The sequence below is a fragment of the Equus caballus genome, chromosome 19 (genome assembly GCF_041296265.1).
Source record: "Equus caballus isolate H_3958 breed thoroughbred chromosome 19, TB-T2T, whole genome shotgun sequence".
Taxonomy (NCBI): domain Eukaryota; kingdom Metazoa; phylum Chordata; class Mammalia; order Perissodactyla; family Equidae; genus Equus; species Equus caballus.
In genome coordinates, this window is record NC_091702.1 from 56078378 (window position 1) to 56098249 (window position 19872).

The 19872-nt window shown below is 42.4% G+C and overlaps 1 protein-coding gene across 6 annotated transcripts in view; it reads right to left on the reverse strand.

The window, feature by feature from the left end:
* PLCXD2 (phosphatidylinositol specific phospholipase C X domain containing 2) overlaps positions 1–19872 on the reverse strand; it is a 51833-nt gene that overhangs the window by 14287 nt on the left and 17674 nt on the right. For all 6 annotated transcript variants that reach the window (XM_014732896.3, XM_001501392.6, XM_014732897.3 and 3 more), the window contains exon 3: positions 5838–6298. In XM_014732896.3, the coding sequence (XP_014588382.1) occupies positions 5838–6298 (461 nt within the window). The remainder of the gene's footprint in view (positions 1–5837; positions 6299–19872) is intronic.

A 19872-nucleotide genomic window follows, 5' to 3' on the forward strand; every position in this document is an offset into this window, starting at 1 on the left:
TTAAGTTCTCGCACTCTGCTTTGGCGGCCTGGGGTTTCGCCAGTTCGGATCCTGGGTGGGGACATGGCACCGCTTGCGTTGGGCTATGCTGGGGTGGGGTCCCACATGCCACAACTGGAAGGACCCACAACCAAAAATACGCAACTATGTACCAGGGGGCTTTGGGGAGAAAAAGGAAAAATTAAATCTTTAAAAAAAAAAAAGGTGAGTGAGAATAAACGTAGTTTTTTCCTATCCAAATTCACAGACTTCTTACATTCCACTCACACTCTCTCCCCTTGGGAATCTCTGGACCCAGGTGGAGAACCCCTGTGGCTACTGCTGTCTGGAAGTTATGACTCCTTTGCTCATGAAACTGACACAGCTCTTGGAGTTCAGATCAATACACAACTAATTTGGGAGCACACACATCTTGCACTGTGTATGCTGACTCTGAGTGAAATTGCCTGTCCCAGGAGAGGGAGGGAGTTCTCTGCTTGAGGTAGGAAAGACTTTGAGGAGCTGATGGGTCTCCAGAGGGACCTCTCAGGATGGTGGTGATTTCAAAATAATTAGCAAGCCACATCCACAGCATTAATTAGTTTCTGAGAGGCAGCTGAGGGACAGAGAGTTGCTAATTTGGTTTCTAGAAGTCACATATCTTTCCCCTCCTGGGTACCAGTGATTCTTCCTGGAGGAATGTCCAGCGTGCATGTTTACACTCTCTGGACTGCAATCCTCGGATAGCTGGCCCCAGAGCATAATCCTCCAGGCACCCAAGATCGAGGGCTCTGAACGTGTGTCTTGTTTCCGGTGCACATTTAGCTCATGACTAAGGTGCCAGACTAACCGCTCCTGAAGGCCTAGGGCTGGGGAGCGCCAGGCTTGATGCCTGAACAGGCTAATAGCTGTTCTTGTTGTTTTTAATGGATTTGAGTAATGTCTGACTGACTGCTAATGCTGGCTGTGTGTTAATGAGGTTAATCACCGGCTCATTGTAAGCAGATTGCCTGGGAGATCGGGTAGATTTGCTGCTGGCGGTGGAACTGGCTAGTTTGGAAGGCAGAGGTCTCCAGCATCATAAGTGAGGAAAGCTGGCCTGTGAAATGGACTGTGGGAGAGGCGGAGGCTGTGTGACCCTCGACAGGGCCTGTCAGACCGTTTCCTGTGCGTGAGGGACGAAAAGACAGTCTATTCTTTACTCTGCCTTGGAAAAGATGCAGAAAGTACAAATTACAGGAAAGGGGTTTGAATACTTTTCCTCGAGAGTCTTTTTGGGCAATCTGACCCTAAAGGTTATAGGGAGAATTTCTGTTTACAGGAGGAGGTTGGCCTAGCAAACCAACCCTCATTCTACAGAGTTCCAGGGGCAGTAACTGTTGCCCCAGGGCCCGGGTTTTGCATGTGCCCCCTACCTGGCTCTGCTGTATTTTTCTCTGAAATACTTTCCCTTCCAATGATCAGTTTTTCTCTTGAGACTCAGATTAAAAATCTTATTTCCTTTGAGAATTGTTCCATAATTGACCTCTTCTCATTCTGGCCAGTCCTTTACTAGAGGCCCCTGGGATGTAGATTTATACTATGTACTATTTTCAATTGAGTGCTTACAAACCCCTTTCTTCATATAGTACATTTGAGGTAGTTTTATCCTCAACTGTATATCAGGTGTTTTGTATTTTACTAGTGTTCTGCATTCTTACCTTTTCATTAAGATTCTAAATACTGTCAAGATGCAGATTAAATATTCTAATTCACTGTACCCTCAAAACTCATAGCCACTAACGTACAGAGATACACCTGTGAGTTGTGATGTAATTGCATGTTGAATAAATGAAATTTGACAAAATGGTTGTACAGTTCTTGCTATTAAATTGTAGCCATAAAATACTCAGGGGGTTACACGCAAGGCAGCTCATTACATAATGAATATTTGACGCTTAACTGCCAGTATGGCACTGCCCCAGCAGGGGGAGATGCCTGAGGACTCTGTGGGAGATCTGCTTAGCTTTTGAGAAGAGACCTGGCAGGGAAATTTTGGGAAAGGAAGAAGAAAAAGGAGATGCCAGAATTCAAATCGACGACATTCTCTCTTTTTCTGTTATGTCATCACAGACTCTTTCCTTCATAATTTTAGGCATACTTGTCATTGGATGACACAGATTAGCCCATACTTTATGATAGATCATTGCTGTGCTGCTAGAAATTCACTGTCCACACTATGCATTATTCCTGAAAATATCTGTTACTCCTGCAGATTTCTAAGCAATTTAGCATGCAATATGGCAACCTATCCAGAACACTATGTGTATACAAAATTATAAAACTATATTTATCACAAATATCTGTTTATAAACTTAGCTATACTCAAATTTAACCTTCCCTGAATCCCCATAGTCAAAAGCCCTCTTACAGATCTCTGTCCCTTTCTCCATTCTGCTAACCCTCTGAGACCCTGCTAACAGTGGCTCATGAATAAAGACAAAGTGTTTCTGTTGGCATCATCTACTACACTAGTTGTGAAAGTCACCAAGATGTGTAACAGGCTCTTGCCATGTGGGGGATCAAAATCAGCCACGGCAAAATGTGTCTCTTTGCCTTGATTTTTTTTTTTTTTTTTAAGATTTTATTATTTCCTTTTTCTCCCCAAAGCCCCCCGGTACATAGTTGTATATTCTTCGTTGTGGATTCTTCTAGTTGTGGTATGTGGGACGCTGCCTCAGCGTGGTTTGATGAGCAGTGCCATGTCCGCACCCAGGATTCGAACCAACGAAACACTGGGCCGCCTGCAGCGGAGCGCGCGAACTTAACCACTTGGCCACGGGGCCAGCCCCTGCCTTGATTATTTTTAAAGACAACAGACTCTGAAAGAAACTTTGACCTTCTCCCTAACTGCCTAAAGGAACTTAAGACAGAAGATCTGTTCCATGAAGGAGCTAATACCAGAAGATAACTATAGTAAGATGTTAACTAGGTGCGATAGACAGGAAGGCACTAACAAGCCCATTTTTACCAAATTTCTGTCTCCCAGGTCACACTGTCTATAGATGGCCCAAAAACTACTTGGTTATCAAACATATGCATTTCTATCTCCATGTAAATTGCCTTCCTCCCTTTGAAGTCCCAAACCACTACCCCCAACATCCTCTTTTGTCTTTAGCTGAAGATGGTATTTAAGGTGGTGGCTTTGGCCATTTCAGTGAGTTACTCAGTTTTCCTGGGTCTCTCCCATGTATACATGTTATTAAACTTTGTTCTATTTTCCCCTTTTATTCTGCCTCATGTCAATTTAATTCTTAGACCAGCCAGAAGGACCTAAAGGATAGAGGAATTATCTTCCTCCCCTACACCACTCACTAACAATGTTCTCTGGGCAAGGTGCTTAACCTCTCCAAGTCTCCCGTTTTCTCATGTGTAAAATGGGGATAATAACAAAATACTGACCAACCTCCTAGTGTTGTGGAGAGGATTACACATGTTAATCCACGTACCTAGCACAGTGGAAAGGCTCAATAAATGTTAGTTGCTATTATGACTGTTGTTATTACTATTGTTTAACATTGTAAGAGAGAGACTCCACTGGGGAAAAAATCTCTCCAAATTAGACCTGTGAGTTGGAACAGACACCAACTCAAGTTTAGAGGGAGAGGCATTGTCACTGACTGACTGCCCTGAGGAACTCAAGGGTGGGTTTGGGCACATTTCATTGTTTAAGGGATGCAGTCACCAACCACCCTGAACCAGACCAAGCCCTACCACAAAAGCGGGTGCCTATGACCTTTGCCTTATTTTTAATGCTAAGATCTCTTCTCTGGGAGGAGCTTAGGCCTTATTAGCATAACCTGCAGTTTATGTGGAGGCTTGTTTTCCAAATGAGCCTGCTCAAGCCAAAACCCACCTCTCCCTTTGGAATATTCATTCCCCATCGGAAATAAACGGCCCTGCTTCCCTTCGTTTGGGGATGCCAACTTTGGAAATGGTTCTGCATGGCCTTCTATTTGCTGCAAATATACCCTATGTTGTGAGACCACTACTTCTGGTGGAGAGTCTGATTTTAACTCGCCAGGAGGTGAACTCACTTTGGTAACAGTGTGATAAATCATTGGCAAAATACCACTTACAAAGTTTTAGTGAGAAAAAGTGGCTTAGACAACTTTTAACAGATACTAAAAGTTAACCCATTAGCCACTGTGGAGTCAAAGGCATTTAGCATTTTTACAGGTGTGCAAAACAACCTGGTGTTTCCAGTTACTCAGGTCAAACCTGGGAGTCATCCTTGAATCCTCACTTTCTTTCACGCCCCAAATCCCATCCATCAGAAAACCCTGTTGGCCCTACCTTCCCATAGATTCCGACCTGCCCACTGCCGACTAGTAGTCTCCTCACTGGTTTCCCATCTTTCCTCGCTCCTCCTACCCCTGGTCTCTTCCTAGCAATCACAGAGATCCCATTAAAACCTAATTCAGGTCTCAGCACCCTGTGCTCAGAACTCTTCCAGAATTTTCCTCACTCAGAGTAGAAGCCAAAGTCCTTACATGATCACCCATTATCTCTCTGGCCTCCTGCTGCTCTACTCTCCATCCAGCCCCAAGGCCCTGCTTTTCCTGGGGTGTCCGGCACACTCCTGCTTTGGGGCTCTGCACTGGCTGGTTCCTCTGTAGAGAAAACTCTTCCCCTAATAAGCCCCTATTAACTCCCTTAACTGTCTACCCTGATCAAGCTATTTAAAATTGCAACCAACCCTCCAACCCACAGAGCCCTGGCTCTCCCTTACTACGCTTGACTTTCTTTTTTCATCACTCCGATCACTTTCTAGCATTATATATAATGTGTTTACTATGTTTATTATCTACGATCTATCTCCCTCCAGCTGAATGAAAGCTCCCTCAGGGCAAAGATCTTTGTGTACCGATTTACCCCAAGTACTGAGAATGATGCTTGGCACATACTTGGTGTTCAATAAATATTTGCAAGTGAATAATCTTTAATTGATTTTTAACTAAAAGCTCTTCCTTAAGTTTAACAATAACTGCCTCTTTTAGATGCTTTGGTTAATGTATCTATGAGTAAGTGAGCAACTATGAATGAAAAGTACTTGTTTTTTCCCCTTTTTAAAATAAAAAGAGTCTAAGTGCAGGCTGACCTTTCCTGAAGCTCCCCTCTCCCACTATCTACCATCCTTTGGGATCAGAGCAGAATATATCTGAAGCTCACTTTCTTTTTCTTGAGTGTGTCTTTCATGGGTCTATGTTTGGGGGCTGTCCTCAGCCTGAGCAATCTGGGGACTGTTCTTCCAACCTGGATCCCTTCCACAGGCTCTTCCTTCCTTAACTCCTGCCAGTATGACCCAAATTCTGTGAAGATGGCCTTTGAAGATGTTAACACCCCTGAGATGAATCACCTCATGTGCCTTTCTCAGCTAATGCTGTAATTTACCAATCAATCCCTTGGCAGGGATTCTCTGACACTGAGTTGAAGGCAGGATGGAATGGATTATCCCTGAGGGCAATTAGGAAGGCAAAAATGGGCTCTATGGGAGACAGAAAAGTGGTATGACCAACTGGTCCCATTTGACGACTGTGCTTTGGGTTGGTTCTGGCCAGCCCACTCAAAGTTAATTTAGATGTCAAACAGGTTGCCAAACAAGTTTTAAATATTTGGCAGGTGTTAATCCCAGTTCGATGGCGCCGGGGGAGCCCTATCCTACAGCCTGGGAACCAGTGTGCTATGTTTGATATTCCAAACAATCTATACCTTCTGGTCTAAGAGCGCTGGAGTGAGCTGTCTTACAGCTGGCCATATAGAAACAGCAGAAAGAGTGAGGTTCTCGCCCTTGGAAGCTCATCTCTGTTTCCTCCTACCTGGCACTTCTTCTCCCACAGGGTCTGTAGCCTCAGACTCTCCACACTGCAGGCTGAGCACAGCTTGCTTCCAAAGGCCTCCCGGATGCGGAGAATCAGGCGTTGGTGATGGGCCTCCTCCATGGCATAGAAGTGGTTGAAATCCAGGAAGACAATCTCCCTCGGGTGCTGTGCAAGAAAGGAGTCAATCTCCATCAGCCCATCCCAGACCTTGATGCCAAAGAGCCCATGAATGAAGTAGATCTCCTGGTCGGCATCCCCCGGCTTGGAAGACACACGCAGGTCGAAGTAGCGGATCCCAGCTTCCAGCTGTTCTCGGAAAGTCAGGTTCTGAGTCACAGACCATTTCTTCATCAGCTTCTTCACCAAGGAGATCCTGGCGAGGCGTTTGATAGCTGGGGTTTGATCAGGCCCCACCGGGGACTTTTCATCTACCCAGTAGCTGAATGAGTCATGGGAACCTATACAAAGCAATAAAGGGGAGGAGAGCAGTTGAGGCTGGAGCTGGGAAAAATAAGCCAACTGAGAAGAAAACAAAGAAAAATTAAGAACCAAATGCACACAAAAGTTGTAAACGAAGACGTGAAAAAATTTTCAAGCTTGCCAGGAATGAGTAAGCACAAATAAAAGTAACGTAGTCTTATTATCAGCTTGTTAAGCCTGAGGTAAAACTATAATTCTCGTATATTGTTAATGTAAGGTAAATTAAAACCCTTTTGGAAAGCTACTGAGAAATATGTTTGGAAAGAGGAGCTTTAAAATATTCATACCATTTGATCTAGTAATTTCATTTCAGAAAAGCTATCCTGAAGAAATAAACTAACATTTAGAAAAACAAAGATGGCTGCTGAAGAATATTCACAGCAGAGACAAAGTGGAGGTTGCTTAAGCATCTCTCATTGAAGTACGCTCAATGGTGGCAAATCCACTTTATTCGTGCAGTCATCGAAACAAAGCCTACGAAAACTCTCTATCCCAACAATGCTGCAACAGGCATTTAAATTCTAGGAAGGGAAGAATTAAAAAAACCCAAACTATCTTCTTTTTATGATTTTGTATACACTATTTTACTATTGTAAAAAGGAGTCAGTAGAAATGACTTCTTGACAGATCAGATAAACCTTCTGAAGAACTCGATACAGGTTAGTTACATGGCCCTCTTTTTGAATTCATCCCTTAATGGTCAAATGTGCCACTAAATGGTCAAAATCATGTCCTTTTCCTCTGCATTAAAGAAAAGAGGGTAGGTACCCTCTTAGACACTGAGATGATCTTATTGTTAGAGGCATTTCATACATAATATAGAATTTTACAAAACTACTGTCTTATGCCTTATTATTTCCATTTTCTTGAAAATAAATCATTCTGGGATGGCTTTACTATTTTATGTTCTCAGAAATAAAGTGAAAAAAGAAAAAAAGGGTGACAGGCAATGCTTTATTTTTACGTGGTCTCTAGAACATGGAGGATATTCAGTAACTATTAAGAAAAAGCACATCTATTAATCCTTAGGCAAAGTCAGTTTTGCAAGTGAGAAAATTATTAGCATATTTCAGGTAAAAATAATTGCCGTGACTAATAGAAATGTGGAGCGAGTCCCCCTGGATTTTCCACATTGGTTGGCTCTGTTAATGAGACTCACTGGATACTTGCCTAATGCTCTGCTTCCTTTGGCTGTACAGAGACAGGAAACCTTTATACCTCCTCATTGAGAGATTTATTATGAATACATTATATATAGATGGTGAACAGCCAGTTCTCTCTTCTTTTTAAATTATATTAGCAGTCCAGCTGTTCAGGATTGAGTGTGTAATATAGTGCGAGGCACGCACTGAACTTAATTCTTCCCTGGGGATGAGGGACTAGCCATTACCCAAGCACGGAGGAGAGACAAATCCCCTCTGGGGTTCTCTTGTTGGTGCTAAGCTCAGCTCCATCTCCAGAGGGAGATGTGCTAAGAACCTCCAAGGTTTTTCTCCACGTCTGAGGAATATGCAGCAATGTGACAGTGATGGGGCTCCAGGGACCATTTCTGAAAACACAGGGCCACACGTGGTACCCACAGAAGAGGGAGGGTGTGCGCATTCCCTGGGAACATGGCGTCTCTCTTTATCTCTCTGCTCCCTTTGCCATTTCCCCTTTTCCTTTGTGACATCCTGTGTCCAGCGCAGCCCTCCCTCCCCTTGACAGGAAAGGACAGGACAATGGAGCACATTGTTTGCAGAATGTTTTATGGCAGTTGTCCTACCTAGGCCTACAGCCTTCGAAGCTAGCCATCACTGATTAACCGCTATCAATATGTTTGCCTTTCTTCCCATTTTTTCCCAGGAAGCTTTTGCCTCATATAGAGTGAGGGAAATAACATTCAGGTACTTAAGTGCATTTAACTATTTCTTTTTTGAAAAACAGGATAAAAATGTCCTCCCCTCTCCTGCACATAGAATATTTACACGTTATACAACCTACAAATAGTAATTATAAAAAGAAAATCCTAATATTTTACACCCCAAATTCACTATCAAAGTGTTGTCTTCTCCCTGGACCCGAGGGAGGTTATTTTACCCTTTAACGACTGTGCGGTGTGGGCTCCTTCTCCCTCTCTGCCCTGGGATGTATGGATTAAACTCACGCATTCCCCCAGCAGAGAAGAACCCTGCCTCATGGGTCCTCGCCTTATTCTCTGAGAGAAGTGCTGAGCGTTGAGTCATTAAGCACAGCAGTTCCATGAGTTCTGGTTTGTTTTATGCCAAGAGAGGAAACAGCTTAGGACCTCACTCTGCTGTGATTTCTGTCAGGGAAAGTGTTGTTGCTGCTACTACCCAGCGATACCTGCGCAGCTTCCCTCATCCCTCTCTCCGACTCCTTCATCTCTGTCTACAGTAGATTTAAGGGGTGCTCTTTATCTTAAGAACAAAACAAAGCACTTTCCCTTACGTGTCTTATCCCCTCAAGTGACCGTCTTCTCTTTCTTCCTCGCTGTCACACTCTTGAAAGGGAGGCAAGTCCTGCAGCCTTTGTCTCCTTTGATCTCCTCACTCCTTCCCATGCAAAGCCACCTCCTGTCCTTCTACTGCTACTCTTGATCCTTAAAACCTTCAAATCAACAATTCCAGATGGTGTTATTCTTCTTGGCTTCTCTGAGGTTTTGCTAAATCAGCTCTTTTCTGGAAACTCTCGTTCCTTGTATTCTGGGATGCATGCTTCTGAGTGTTCCTATCCTTCTGTTACCAGTTGCCACTCTTTTTGCTTCCTTTGCTGGCTCCTCTTCCTTCTGCTTGTCCCCAAATGTAAATGTTTTCCGAAGATCTCTACTGGCTTCTTTTCCCCCTCTTCAGAGGTTTCATCCACTCCCCAGTTTTACCACAGCACCATTATGCTGATAACCCCAAAGGCTTCATTTCCAGCCCAGACTCTTCTAAGTTCCAAATTTATGTTTCCGACTTCCTGCTGTGGTCTTCCACCCAATGGCCTACTCACACAACAAATCGCAGATTTTCAAGGTCCAGCTACTCACGTTGTACCTCCCACCCCCCAAAAAGGGCCTCTCCTGAACTTCCACCAATCGTTCACTCAGTTTCTCAGACTTGAAACCTTAGATTCTACTTAACTTCTTCCCTCTCTCTCACCCCCTGCATCCAGCCAGCTACAAAAACTTTGCGTTTGACTCTTACATGTATCACACAGTCTCTTCCTTTAACCTTCAACTGTTACCCCCTCGTCCATACACTCATTACCTCTCATATAATCAGGACGAACAGAACCCTAACTTGTGTCCTTTCAGTGCAGCCTCTCTCTAATTTGTTCATATTCAAAAGTTAATCATCTGAAGCTACAGTGCTATGTCATTTTCCTCCTCCCCCAAAATCAGGTTCAAACTCTGAACACCGGTGTTTAGGACTCTCTCCAGTATGGCTCCCATGCATTATTTCAGACTCATCTCTCACCAGTCCCTACACGTATCTATCTGTTGGTGTGCAAATACACTGATGGGCAGGCCTCTTCCTGGACTCCATTCACTTTCGTTTGCTGATATCTTCCATGAAATAATCTCTCAGCCAACTCTGTCTATGTCTTCTCCCCGGCATTTATAACCCACATTGGGCAAGTTGTCTACTCTACGTCTCAGTTTTCTTGTCTGTAAATTGGGCATGATAGTGCCTATTGTCACAAAAATTGCTGTGAATATTGGAATGTATGCAAAGTGCTTGGAACAATGCTGACACTAAGTAAGTGCTGAACTACTGTTTCTATTACTATTAGTCAGTCTCTGTTAGAAACTAGAGGGAGGAGGGGTGAATTAACTGAAGCTCCTTATCTTAAATACTTAGGGTCTCGAAGATTTTCTTTCCCGCACATGAAGTGTGGTTCATTTCCACCTTGTTGGTTGACACGGAGATGATAGCTTAGCCTCTGCTTTGTTGACAGTAGCTGTCACTTACTCTCTTGGTCACAGCCTAAGCTTTGTCATCACCCACTTCTAAAACCTTACAATTCAATACCCTACTTTCTGAGCACAACTGACTTTTCTTCTGCCTCATTGTAACTTGACTTCTATTCTCCCTAATCTGAGAGCCCAGAGTTGGCTCTACGTCATCCTTCAGCTATAACCACAGTAGTTAGACGCTACTTTTACGTGCAGAATTTATAACCATATGAAAGCTGTTAGGATCACTGTTGAGGCATTTTGTCTGTCTATACGTGCAAATCATGTGCACAGCCCGAAAATGCACATGGAAATATTAACATGTTTTCCAACATATTTTTTGACTAACAGCAAATGTCCTCCTTCTCCTTTCCAATATTTCTCATTTATAGAGTAGAATGAATAAGGCTTTAGGAAATAATAGGCATCAAATATTGGATGACTATTTTCAGACTTCTCTGGGTAGGGAATTTTGCTGTCATCTCAAGAATATTCCCTATAGAGCAGGAAATACAGACACATATTCTTAATGTTCTACACTCCATGGATTGATATCATCCCCAATTTTAGCTCTGCAAAGGTGAGGTTCTTTCCTCCAATTTTTGGAAACTTATTTTTGTGCAATCCTTTCATTTTCATAATTACTACTCTTGTCTCTTTTTTCCTTATACAATCGACAGGCATTAAAAATGTTTCTATCTCCTCTCTTCATGTATACAGAACCCTAGATAATATATGTGAAAGCACTCTGTAATCTAAAGCAGTGATTCTCAACCCTGGATGCACATCAGAAACTCCCCGGGGTGGGGAGCTTTTAAACAACACCAGTGCCCAAGACCCACCCCGGACCCAATGAGTCAGAATCTCTCTGGGGTGGGAGTTGAGAATGGCAAACTTGAAAAGCTCCCAGGTGATTCTATTGGGCACCCAGGCTGGACATCTGCTGCCATAAATGTAAGACTATCCTTTGCCAAAAAGCTCTCTGACTTCTGGGTCACCTTCCCTGGTTGGTTTCTAGCACTTTCAAATCTTCAAATAATAATCTGGTGGGCTGCCTTCTCCATATCTTGGTAGAAGCTTTCTTCACCATTCCTTCTGTTCCAAGAATGCCTCCTGCCCTGACCAGTTGAACAACCATAGCTTGTTTGTAAAGAAGAAAAACAGTGGGAGGCCTTGTTTTCCTTCTCATGCCTTCTAGTAAGTGATTAGATGAAGTTATTTAAGGCTAATTAGGGCCTTCAAGATGTGGGCTGGGTTGCACAGTTCAGTATAGTCACCGTGGCAGCAAAATCATGAGGAAAGAGAGATTTGAATGGGAAAGGGTTTGCTCAGTGTTCTAGTTATTTCCTCCTGGCCAGCATTAGGTTAGAAGATAATCTAAGAGACCATCTATAAGGAAATAAGCTGGCCGTGAGAGGGCCAGGGACAATCAGTTTGCTCTTTATCTGGAATACCAATTGCCATTTGATTCTTTCTACGACTTCTAATTTGGGAATTAGGAGCTCTCAAGTTAGCACATAATAGTTTTTAGTTAAAGCACTTTCATTACCCATTTCTTGCAAACTGGAGTAGTAGCCATTTTTCTGGACTCAATTAATTAAAAAGAATTTAAAGCAAGCTTCTTGGGAACCTGGTCTCCAAATAAAACAAAAAGAATTCAAATCACACACCCTGAAATGATACATTTCATTACAGCACAGTGGCATTTCAGATGACATGGTGGCTATACTTATAGCCACGGAAGGAAGGATAAGACAAGAGTTAAGTGAAACATAAGAGAAAGAAAGAGAAGCTTCTTTATGACATCTCTGGGTGGCATCTGGGGAGGTGGGATGGTGACCCCAGGTCAAAGAACCCTTGAACTCACATATTTAAGAAAATCTCTTTTCCCCTCTCCCTTAAGTACTACCCTGCCTTCCGAGACCTAATTTTGAAGCCTGCCCTCCCACTCTGTGTTTACTCACATCATTTAATGTATGGGTGCCTCTAGGCTATGCATTCTCTTTGGAGTGACATTGCTCTCAAGGGGATAAAAATTGTTCTTGGGGGATGAAAAAAATCTTACTCTTTTTATGTATAAAGCATATATATATATATATATATATATATATAAATACACACACACACACACACACACACAGTACCTAAACAGATATACAGTGTATCTGTGGTATCAAAATTTCACGGTTGGGGGTGGTGAGCAGGATAGAAATGGCTAAAAAAACTCCTTAGTATGGTGATAAAGAACAAAAGGCTGAGAAATATGGCTCTAGGTAGAGCTCCCTGGTTGCCAAATGGACATCTGACTTGTCTGGGCTGGATCTCTAACCCTGCAACTCTTTTTGTCCTTAACTGGCATGTCTCTCATTGCCTCTAGCAACTGTTTCCCACTGGACACTCACCCATCAGGCGACCCAATACTGGACTGTTGTGTTCCCATCCCCTGCCCCCAGAACACTAATGAGTTGGGAACCAATTCAATTCCCTCTTTTCCAGTTATCCTTTAAATATTCCCAATAGGCATCTCCAGGCCCAACAAGTCATTTCTCTGCCTTCTCAGGCCCAAAGGACCCAGACTTGCAGTTTACAACATGCTAGTTTATCAAGAAGAAATCTACAAATGGTGAGTTTTGAGTGAATTACTATAACTTGGTGAATTACCGTAGCTCTGCATAAGCTAAACGGAGAGCTCCAGCAGTGTTCAGAGCATGGGGTCTGGTGCCAAGCTGCCTAAGGTCATAGTCCTGGCTCTACTGCTTACTAGCTATGGACTGAAACACTGTGCTTCAGTTTCTTCATTTGTCATATAGAGATAACAATGGTACTAACGTCAATGGTTTGTGTTTAGGCTTAAATGATTAACTCAGGTAAGCACTTAGAAGAGTCCCTGGCCAACAGAATGAGCTCAAACAAATTATTATTATTACTATTTCACTATTAAGGGACCTGTGTCATCTTCTACTTGGATGATACAATCTGAGAAACAAACAATTCTTGTTTCTAAATAATGTTGTGAAACCTCATTAACTACTTACACTCAGGGGTCTGCTGTGGCAGTTAACTGGGCAAGATGAAGTCTGCAGTTTAAGTGATTTGTTTTAGGTTATATCCAGAATCAACATCAAAAGGGCTAAATTCAGATCACAGTATCATACAGTTTACGTATAAACTGGCACTAAAAGTAAAACTATAAATTATCTCTAGGCTGCTCCTATGTCAATAACTTAGGAATAAATAAATACAGTACTACACAATTTGAAAGTGTAGAAGAAAAAGTTCCAAGGATATTCTTGAACTTTTTATTTTTAACATCATAGAATTAGACATCCTCGAGTGATTTCTATAGAAAAACAAACACAGAGAAACAAATCCAATCTGTTGTTAAAAGCATATTGGATAGCAGACTATTGGAGAGTGAAAACCTATAATCCATTATTTGAAATGGAAAAAACAGTAACGCTTTCCCAACCCATCCAAAAGCCCTATCAGTTTTAATAAATATCACTAAAACACTCAAACACCTATATAAACATCCATAAAGAATCTTTCCAGAATATAAAGTATTTTAAACACCAAACATCAGAATCCATAGTACTTTCAGGAGTTTTTCTGTCTTTTCTCACACACTGAAAACATTAGTGCATAGTTCTTGGGGACATGAGCATGGCCAAGTTCATGTTAGTTTGCCTCTCTCAACATGCTTTATCACTTTCCATTTTTCTTTGCGTGTGTGGGCTATTCAGGCCCCTTGAGTTCACTTGTTTTATTCACAGGTTTTTAACTTTTCTAGAAGACATTTGCACTCAATAATGTGGTAAGTTGAGAGCACTAATGTGCAACCCATTGGGAGAGTAGCTAAGCCTATTGGGAGATGCGACACATTCTCCATCCTCACCTGGATGTACCTGCAACTGAAATGCTTTTGCCAGGCCACACGTGTGATTTCACTATTATAAGAATTTTGATTCAGCCAATGATTCCAGGTAAAACAAATCTTACAAGTTGTTATAGCAAATGTTTAGACAGCAAGACATCGTCGCAGCGACATCTACAGAGGTGTTTGGGACTAAAGTCTCTCAGTTACCAAAGTGTTTATGTGCATGTCTAGGTGCCTGTGTTGACACTAACACTAGCCCATCTGAAACGAAATCCAGACAAAAACTCTAATCAGGAGGAAAAACAAAACAGGCTTCATTTACATGAAAAGTATGTTTAAAAGAACTAAAAAAAAATCCACTATTTCACAGAAGGACTTTTATTAATATCAGTAGAGAGCTTCTAATAGATATAATCATCATTCTGCAAAATTTCTTTTAAAGACACATTATTTTGAGCTCCATTTTTTTTTTTTATGAGGAAGATTCACCCTGAGCTAACATCTATGCCAATCTTCCTCTATTTTGTATGTGGGTCGCTGCCACAGCATGGCCGCCAATGAGTGGTGTAGGTCTGCACCCAGGAACTGAACCTGGGTTGCTGAAGTGGAGTGTGCTGAATTTAACCACTATGCCTTCAGGCTGGCCCCATGAGCTCATTTTTCAAAAGAGCCATGTAAACTCCAAATTTTTATTGGGACTTCATCATATTATTTCTATCAAAACTAAGACAGTCTAGTCCATTGTAAGCTTGGTCTTAAAACATATACTAAAGATGAATGCATTTTCTATCAGGAATAGTCACTGTTCAATTAGGACTTGTCTATTTTACTCAGTTTGAACTTTAGGTCATATGATTCATAATTTACATATTCTTTCCCTGATTATTAGCATATACCCTGTCAAGTGAGGCCAGAATAATGCAGGCAACTCACAGGAAAACAGGTGCAGCTGTTGGGCTGGTTACCCACTGGAGCTGATGCTGCATAAAATGGCATTGAATGTCAAATGTGGTTTTCTAAATTAACATGAAATACACATACCAAAAAAATGTTCTCGGCAAAGTAATAAGATCTTAGCTGCAAAGACCCTTCCCCATCCAAAAACAATGACGAAAGGGTATCAAAGGTGCTCAAACGCAAAAGACCAAAAATCTTGCTTACACTCTATCTTAATGAAGCCACGTCATTCAGATGACCAGAAGGTGTCTGGGTGGGAAAAAGGCTCAACTAGGTCAAAGACAGTGCAAACGGCAGAAGAGAGAGCAGTATCATGCCTCATAAAGAGACAGAAAAGCCATCAGTGTTTAAGCCAAAGAGAGAGAGAGTAATCTCCTCTGATCTCCTAAGGAGAAAAGGAAGAGAGAACAGACCTCAAATGGAAGTGGGATCAGACACTGAGAAGCCCAGCTCAACAAAAGCTCTTCCTGATACTGTCCATCCATCTTTGAGAGTTTCAGAGATGACAGCATGGTGATTTGTTAAGCCATTTTAAAGGACTGAATTTTTCTGAGAAAATAAGATGTTTCATGCTTTGACTTACATAGAACTCTGTCTTAATAAAATTTTTATTAAAAAATCTTTCAACAATATTTCTTAGGAAATGAGCTAAAAATTGGGATTTAGGCCTTCAAACACATTGTCTCACTAAAAGTGCTTGCATTTTAACGGATCTGCAATTTTTAAGAAATGAAAAAAAAATTCAAATGTACTAAAACTAAGGCAATCAAAACATTTCTACTCAAGCTCATTTGATCAAAAACTCTAGATATTTTTCTAGGGTTTGGAGAGACCACTACTTAATTTTAAAAATGACTAAAAACGTATGTCTCAATGGGTACGGAACTTATCAGCAAGGTCAAGTTTCAGAAGAGCCATTTAGGAACTGCTCACTTACTCAGCACCAGTGTCCACTGTCAGACTCAAACGGTGACAAGGAACATGCAGGGACACCTCTGTGGCCCTTCAGAAAGCACTGGTCCAACTGGACTCCGGACTCCTACCCTATGGCTCCGACTTCCCATAGAGGCCATCACTTGCTCAGCTCCCTCTCCAACATTTTTCCTTACGCATGACAGCCAGCTCTGGCAGGACAGTGGGCTTCCAGGGATAGCTATGCTGGGGGCACACCAGCAGAGCACTGGTTGAAGGGACCCGTCTACAAGGGATGTGAAAGCACCGCTGGGATAAACTGCACATTTGGTGCCAGTTGATGCAGATTTTCACCAGTGACTCCTTACAACATGGGCAAGATGTTTAAAAAAAAGGTCTCTTTGATGCACATAGTAAACTCTTTATCTTGAATATGAACACGTGACAAGAAAAAAAAAAGTCATTTTTAGTCCACACTGTCCTCTAAGCAGAGCAAATCCTCGTAACTGTGCTATCTTTTGTTTGCTAAGCACAACTGAAATACTCATCTTTGGCATTAATGGTTTCTGACATACTGGGAGCAGTATTCAGCAGCGGGTGGGGGTGTGCAAGTTTGGAGCCAGAAGCTTGGAAAGACCTAAGTTGCTCTGCTGAGAAAGGGGAGAAAGGTTGAGAGGAAGGCCAGGAAGGAAGGCAGAGAATGGAAGGTAAGAGAAAGAGGGACTCACATGGGCTGCAGGGCTGAGACACTGGGGAGAGGAGACAAAGCTAATGGGGGTTTTTCAAAGATGGGCTACAATTTCACTTCTACAGTTCTCTCTAAATCATGAATCAACCTGTCTGAAGCAAACACGTGCCTCAGTCCAACGCTGTTTTCAGGCTCCATCACACCAGGGGCTCTCCTCCGCTGGACTGCCCTCCTCGCCTCGTCTCACCCAGCGCCTGGACCAGAGACCACTGGCAGAGGCAGACCTAGCTGGGGAGTAGGGGAGCGCCACATAAAGGACAGGAGAAAGTGGGATAGGACAAAAGGAGCCTTCTTTCTGGTTGAGATGGACTTTAAAAAGATCATCTTATGAAAAATCTTTTTTTCTTGGTGTGCTGCAATCAAAACTCTACCATAAAGGCTAGCAATATAAGCATTGATAATCAAGATATATAGATTTTTAGGGGCATTCTAAGGAGAAAAATGATGTATAAAGGTTCAAAAGCATAAAACAGAAAATGAGATGAACAGCAACAACAGAGTGTTTCACAAATGCTATTGAGGTAATGACAGCAGCTAGAATATGTGTTGTTCAGTCAATCTGCAAACAGGAGACTTCCAAGGATGAGGCAGGGAATATCTTCTCAGTAGCAGACTAAAGATTTATGACCACAGAGAGTCGAGCTCCAGCTCCACGTTGCCCACAATAGCCCTGCCGTGCTGTGGAGCGCAGCATTCTCCAGCTGGCACGTCACAGCTGCCTGTGCCGCTGAGCGTGGTGTTCTCCTGCTGAGGCTCAGAGGCTCCAGCTCTGCCCCTCCACAACCATAGATGCGCCCTATGATGAACTTACCATAAATAATAAAGCCTCGGCCTCAGGTGCTGCATTTGCCTTATTTAAAGGTAACAGAGTCCCAGAAAGGGTGAGCAACACCAGGCACAAGGCTTGCAAACTCCGAGCAGCCTTTGATCTGCTCTTGCAGTGTGATGATCTACATAAATGTCCCAGTGATGGTGGTATCTAGAATTAGTATTTAGATCACAGAGTCCAGCCCAATCTTGCCTTTCCTTTTCCATGGTTGTGCAAAAATAAAAAGAGGGGGGCACAGGTGGTGTGCTCCTTTTGCCCCTCCCCCTTGCCCCCATACAGACTGCTGGACCATTTCTGTTGATTCTCCAAGAAGCTAGTGGAAGATACAGAATCACCAGACTCTACACCTCCACTGACATTTAAAGGTCAAGGCTTTTGTATTGTACGTAATGATACCTCCCTCCCACATGTGTGAAAAGGAAGGCTGTGAGAATTACTGTGGGGGAGGAAGGAACCTTTGAAAGTTCACTGGGGCAAAGGGACTTGATTTATTGCAATTCTGCTGAACACTTAAGCAGAACTGTTTCATAAACTAAAGAGTTAAGAAAAGTTAAAATCAAAGGAGGAATTCATCCAGACATGGTTTTCCACCTCTGTTCTTTATTGATTTTAATATGGTTACCCTCTCAATAAATAAAGACTTCTAAAAGAATTGGATTAATGCCATCAATAGGATCCAGTTTTCAAATATTTTCTTTCAGAGTAGAGGCTTTTTCTTTGACTGCTGGACCTTTAGGGTCAGAGACCAAGAGTCACCTCTGAAAGAGATTCCACCAGTGGGAAAGCCATTTGGCGTCGTTCCATTTGAATTTCCCTGTGAAGAAAGAATTCATTTTGGAGGAATCACATATTCAGTATGTTCTTTAAAAAGTATCTCCCTGTTCCCTCTGCCCCCAGAGCTCGTGGAAACGTCTCATCCAAGAGCTAAAAGCAGCCACAGCCGTTCTGTTTACCTCCCCAGCATCTGCACTTCAGTTCCTACATCAGGGACTTGCTGGTGATCCCTGGTGGGGGCTCACGTCTGAAAATAACTAGTAACAACTTCACTTTATTGAGTGTTCATTATGTATCAAGTGCCAGGCCGGGCACTTTACTTTCATGATCTCACTTAATCTCTACCACAATCCTGCAGGGCAGTGATTACCTGCATTTTACAGATGAGGAAACTGAGGTTCAGACTGGTTTTGCAACTCGTTCTGGGTTACAGAGATTGCACCTGGCCTCCTGGGACAGAAACCCAGGTCAAACAGACCCGAACCCACACACAGCTACTCTAGGGATGGTATTATTGCTCCCACCACCTTACTGATTAAAGAAGTCAAATGCATTGCACGTTTACTTCCCATAACATGGTGATCATGAGGTTTGCTTTTAGAGCTAAATGTCTGACCCTCACCCCAATGCAGGAAAATTGATGGAGAGATTAAAGTCATTTTAAATTTTACAAAGACATGAAGAATTTCTTTGTAGGGACACACGAGGGCACTCTAACCTTCTCTCAGTTGAGGACACATTTTCTTTGCAGTTACACAGCTCAGAACCCTGAATCCCAGCACTGGCTCTGCTCTGATGACTTGTTTGAGCTTCAGCTTTTAAGTTCATACCGGAGCTCAGTTTCTCCATTTGCAAATTTAGGAAGGTGGATGAAATGAACTTGAGGGTCTCTTCTATCTCAAGAATTGGATGGTTCCAATTTATTAACAGCTAATTAAATGAATTTATGACCCTATTTTAACAATGATTTTTAATTATTGCAAAGAAATAAGATACATTTCTTTGATATTTGCTATACTTAAGCAGAAAACGTGCTTATAGATTTAACTCTAATATTTGCAAAAATCAAACATTTCTCAAGCCTGAGGGTGGTATTCATTTATTTTGGCTCATCTGAGAATTTCGTCAAATTGCTGGAGCAGTCCTTTCCCTCACACAGATCCAGGTTCGCACTCTCACAAGGACGATCCTCCGGGTGGCGAGCATCGGGTCTGCGCTATGTTGATTGAACCTATTGGCCAGTAGCTCGCTTCTTCTTTAGCATTTAAGTAACAGTTCCCTTCACTCTAAAGGCTGGCATTTCATTGCTTTGTGGAACATTTTTATGAAATTTATTGTGGGGACTTTGAATAAAACACCTTCATAATCCCCTAGCTTGTTCGAAATTTTGCTCAGGGCAGGGTGAGCTGAAGATCCCTTTGACAAACTGCAGAATGACGGAGACCCAGGGAAGCTCCTCGGCTCGATCCCCTGCGAGAACAAGAAGGGTTTGTTCTCTTTTCTGTAAATGAAGCA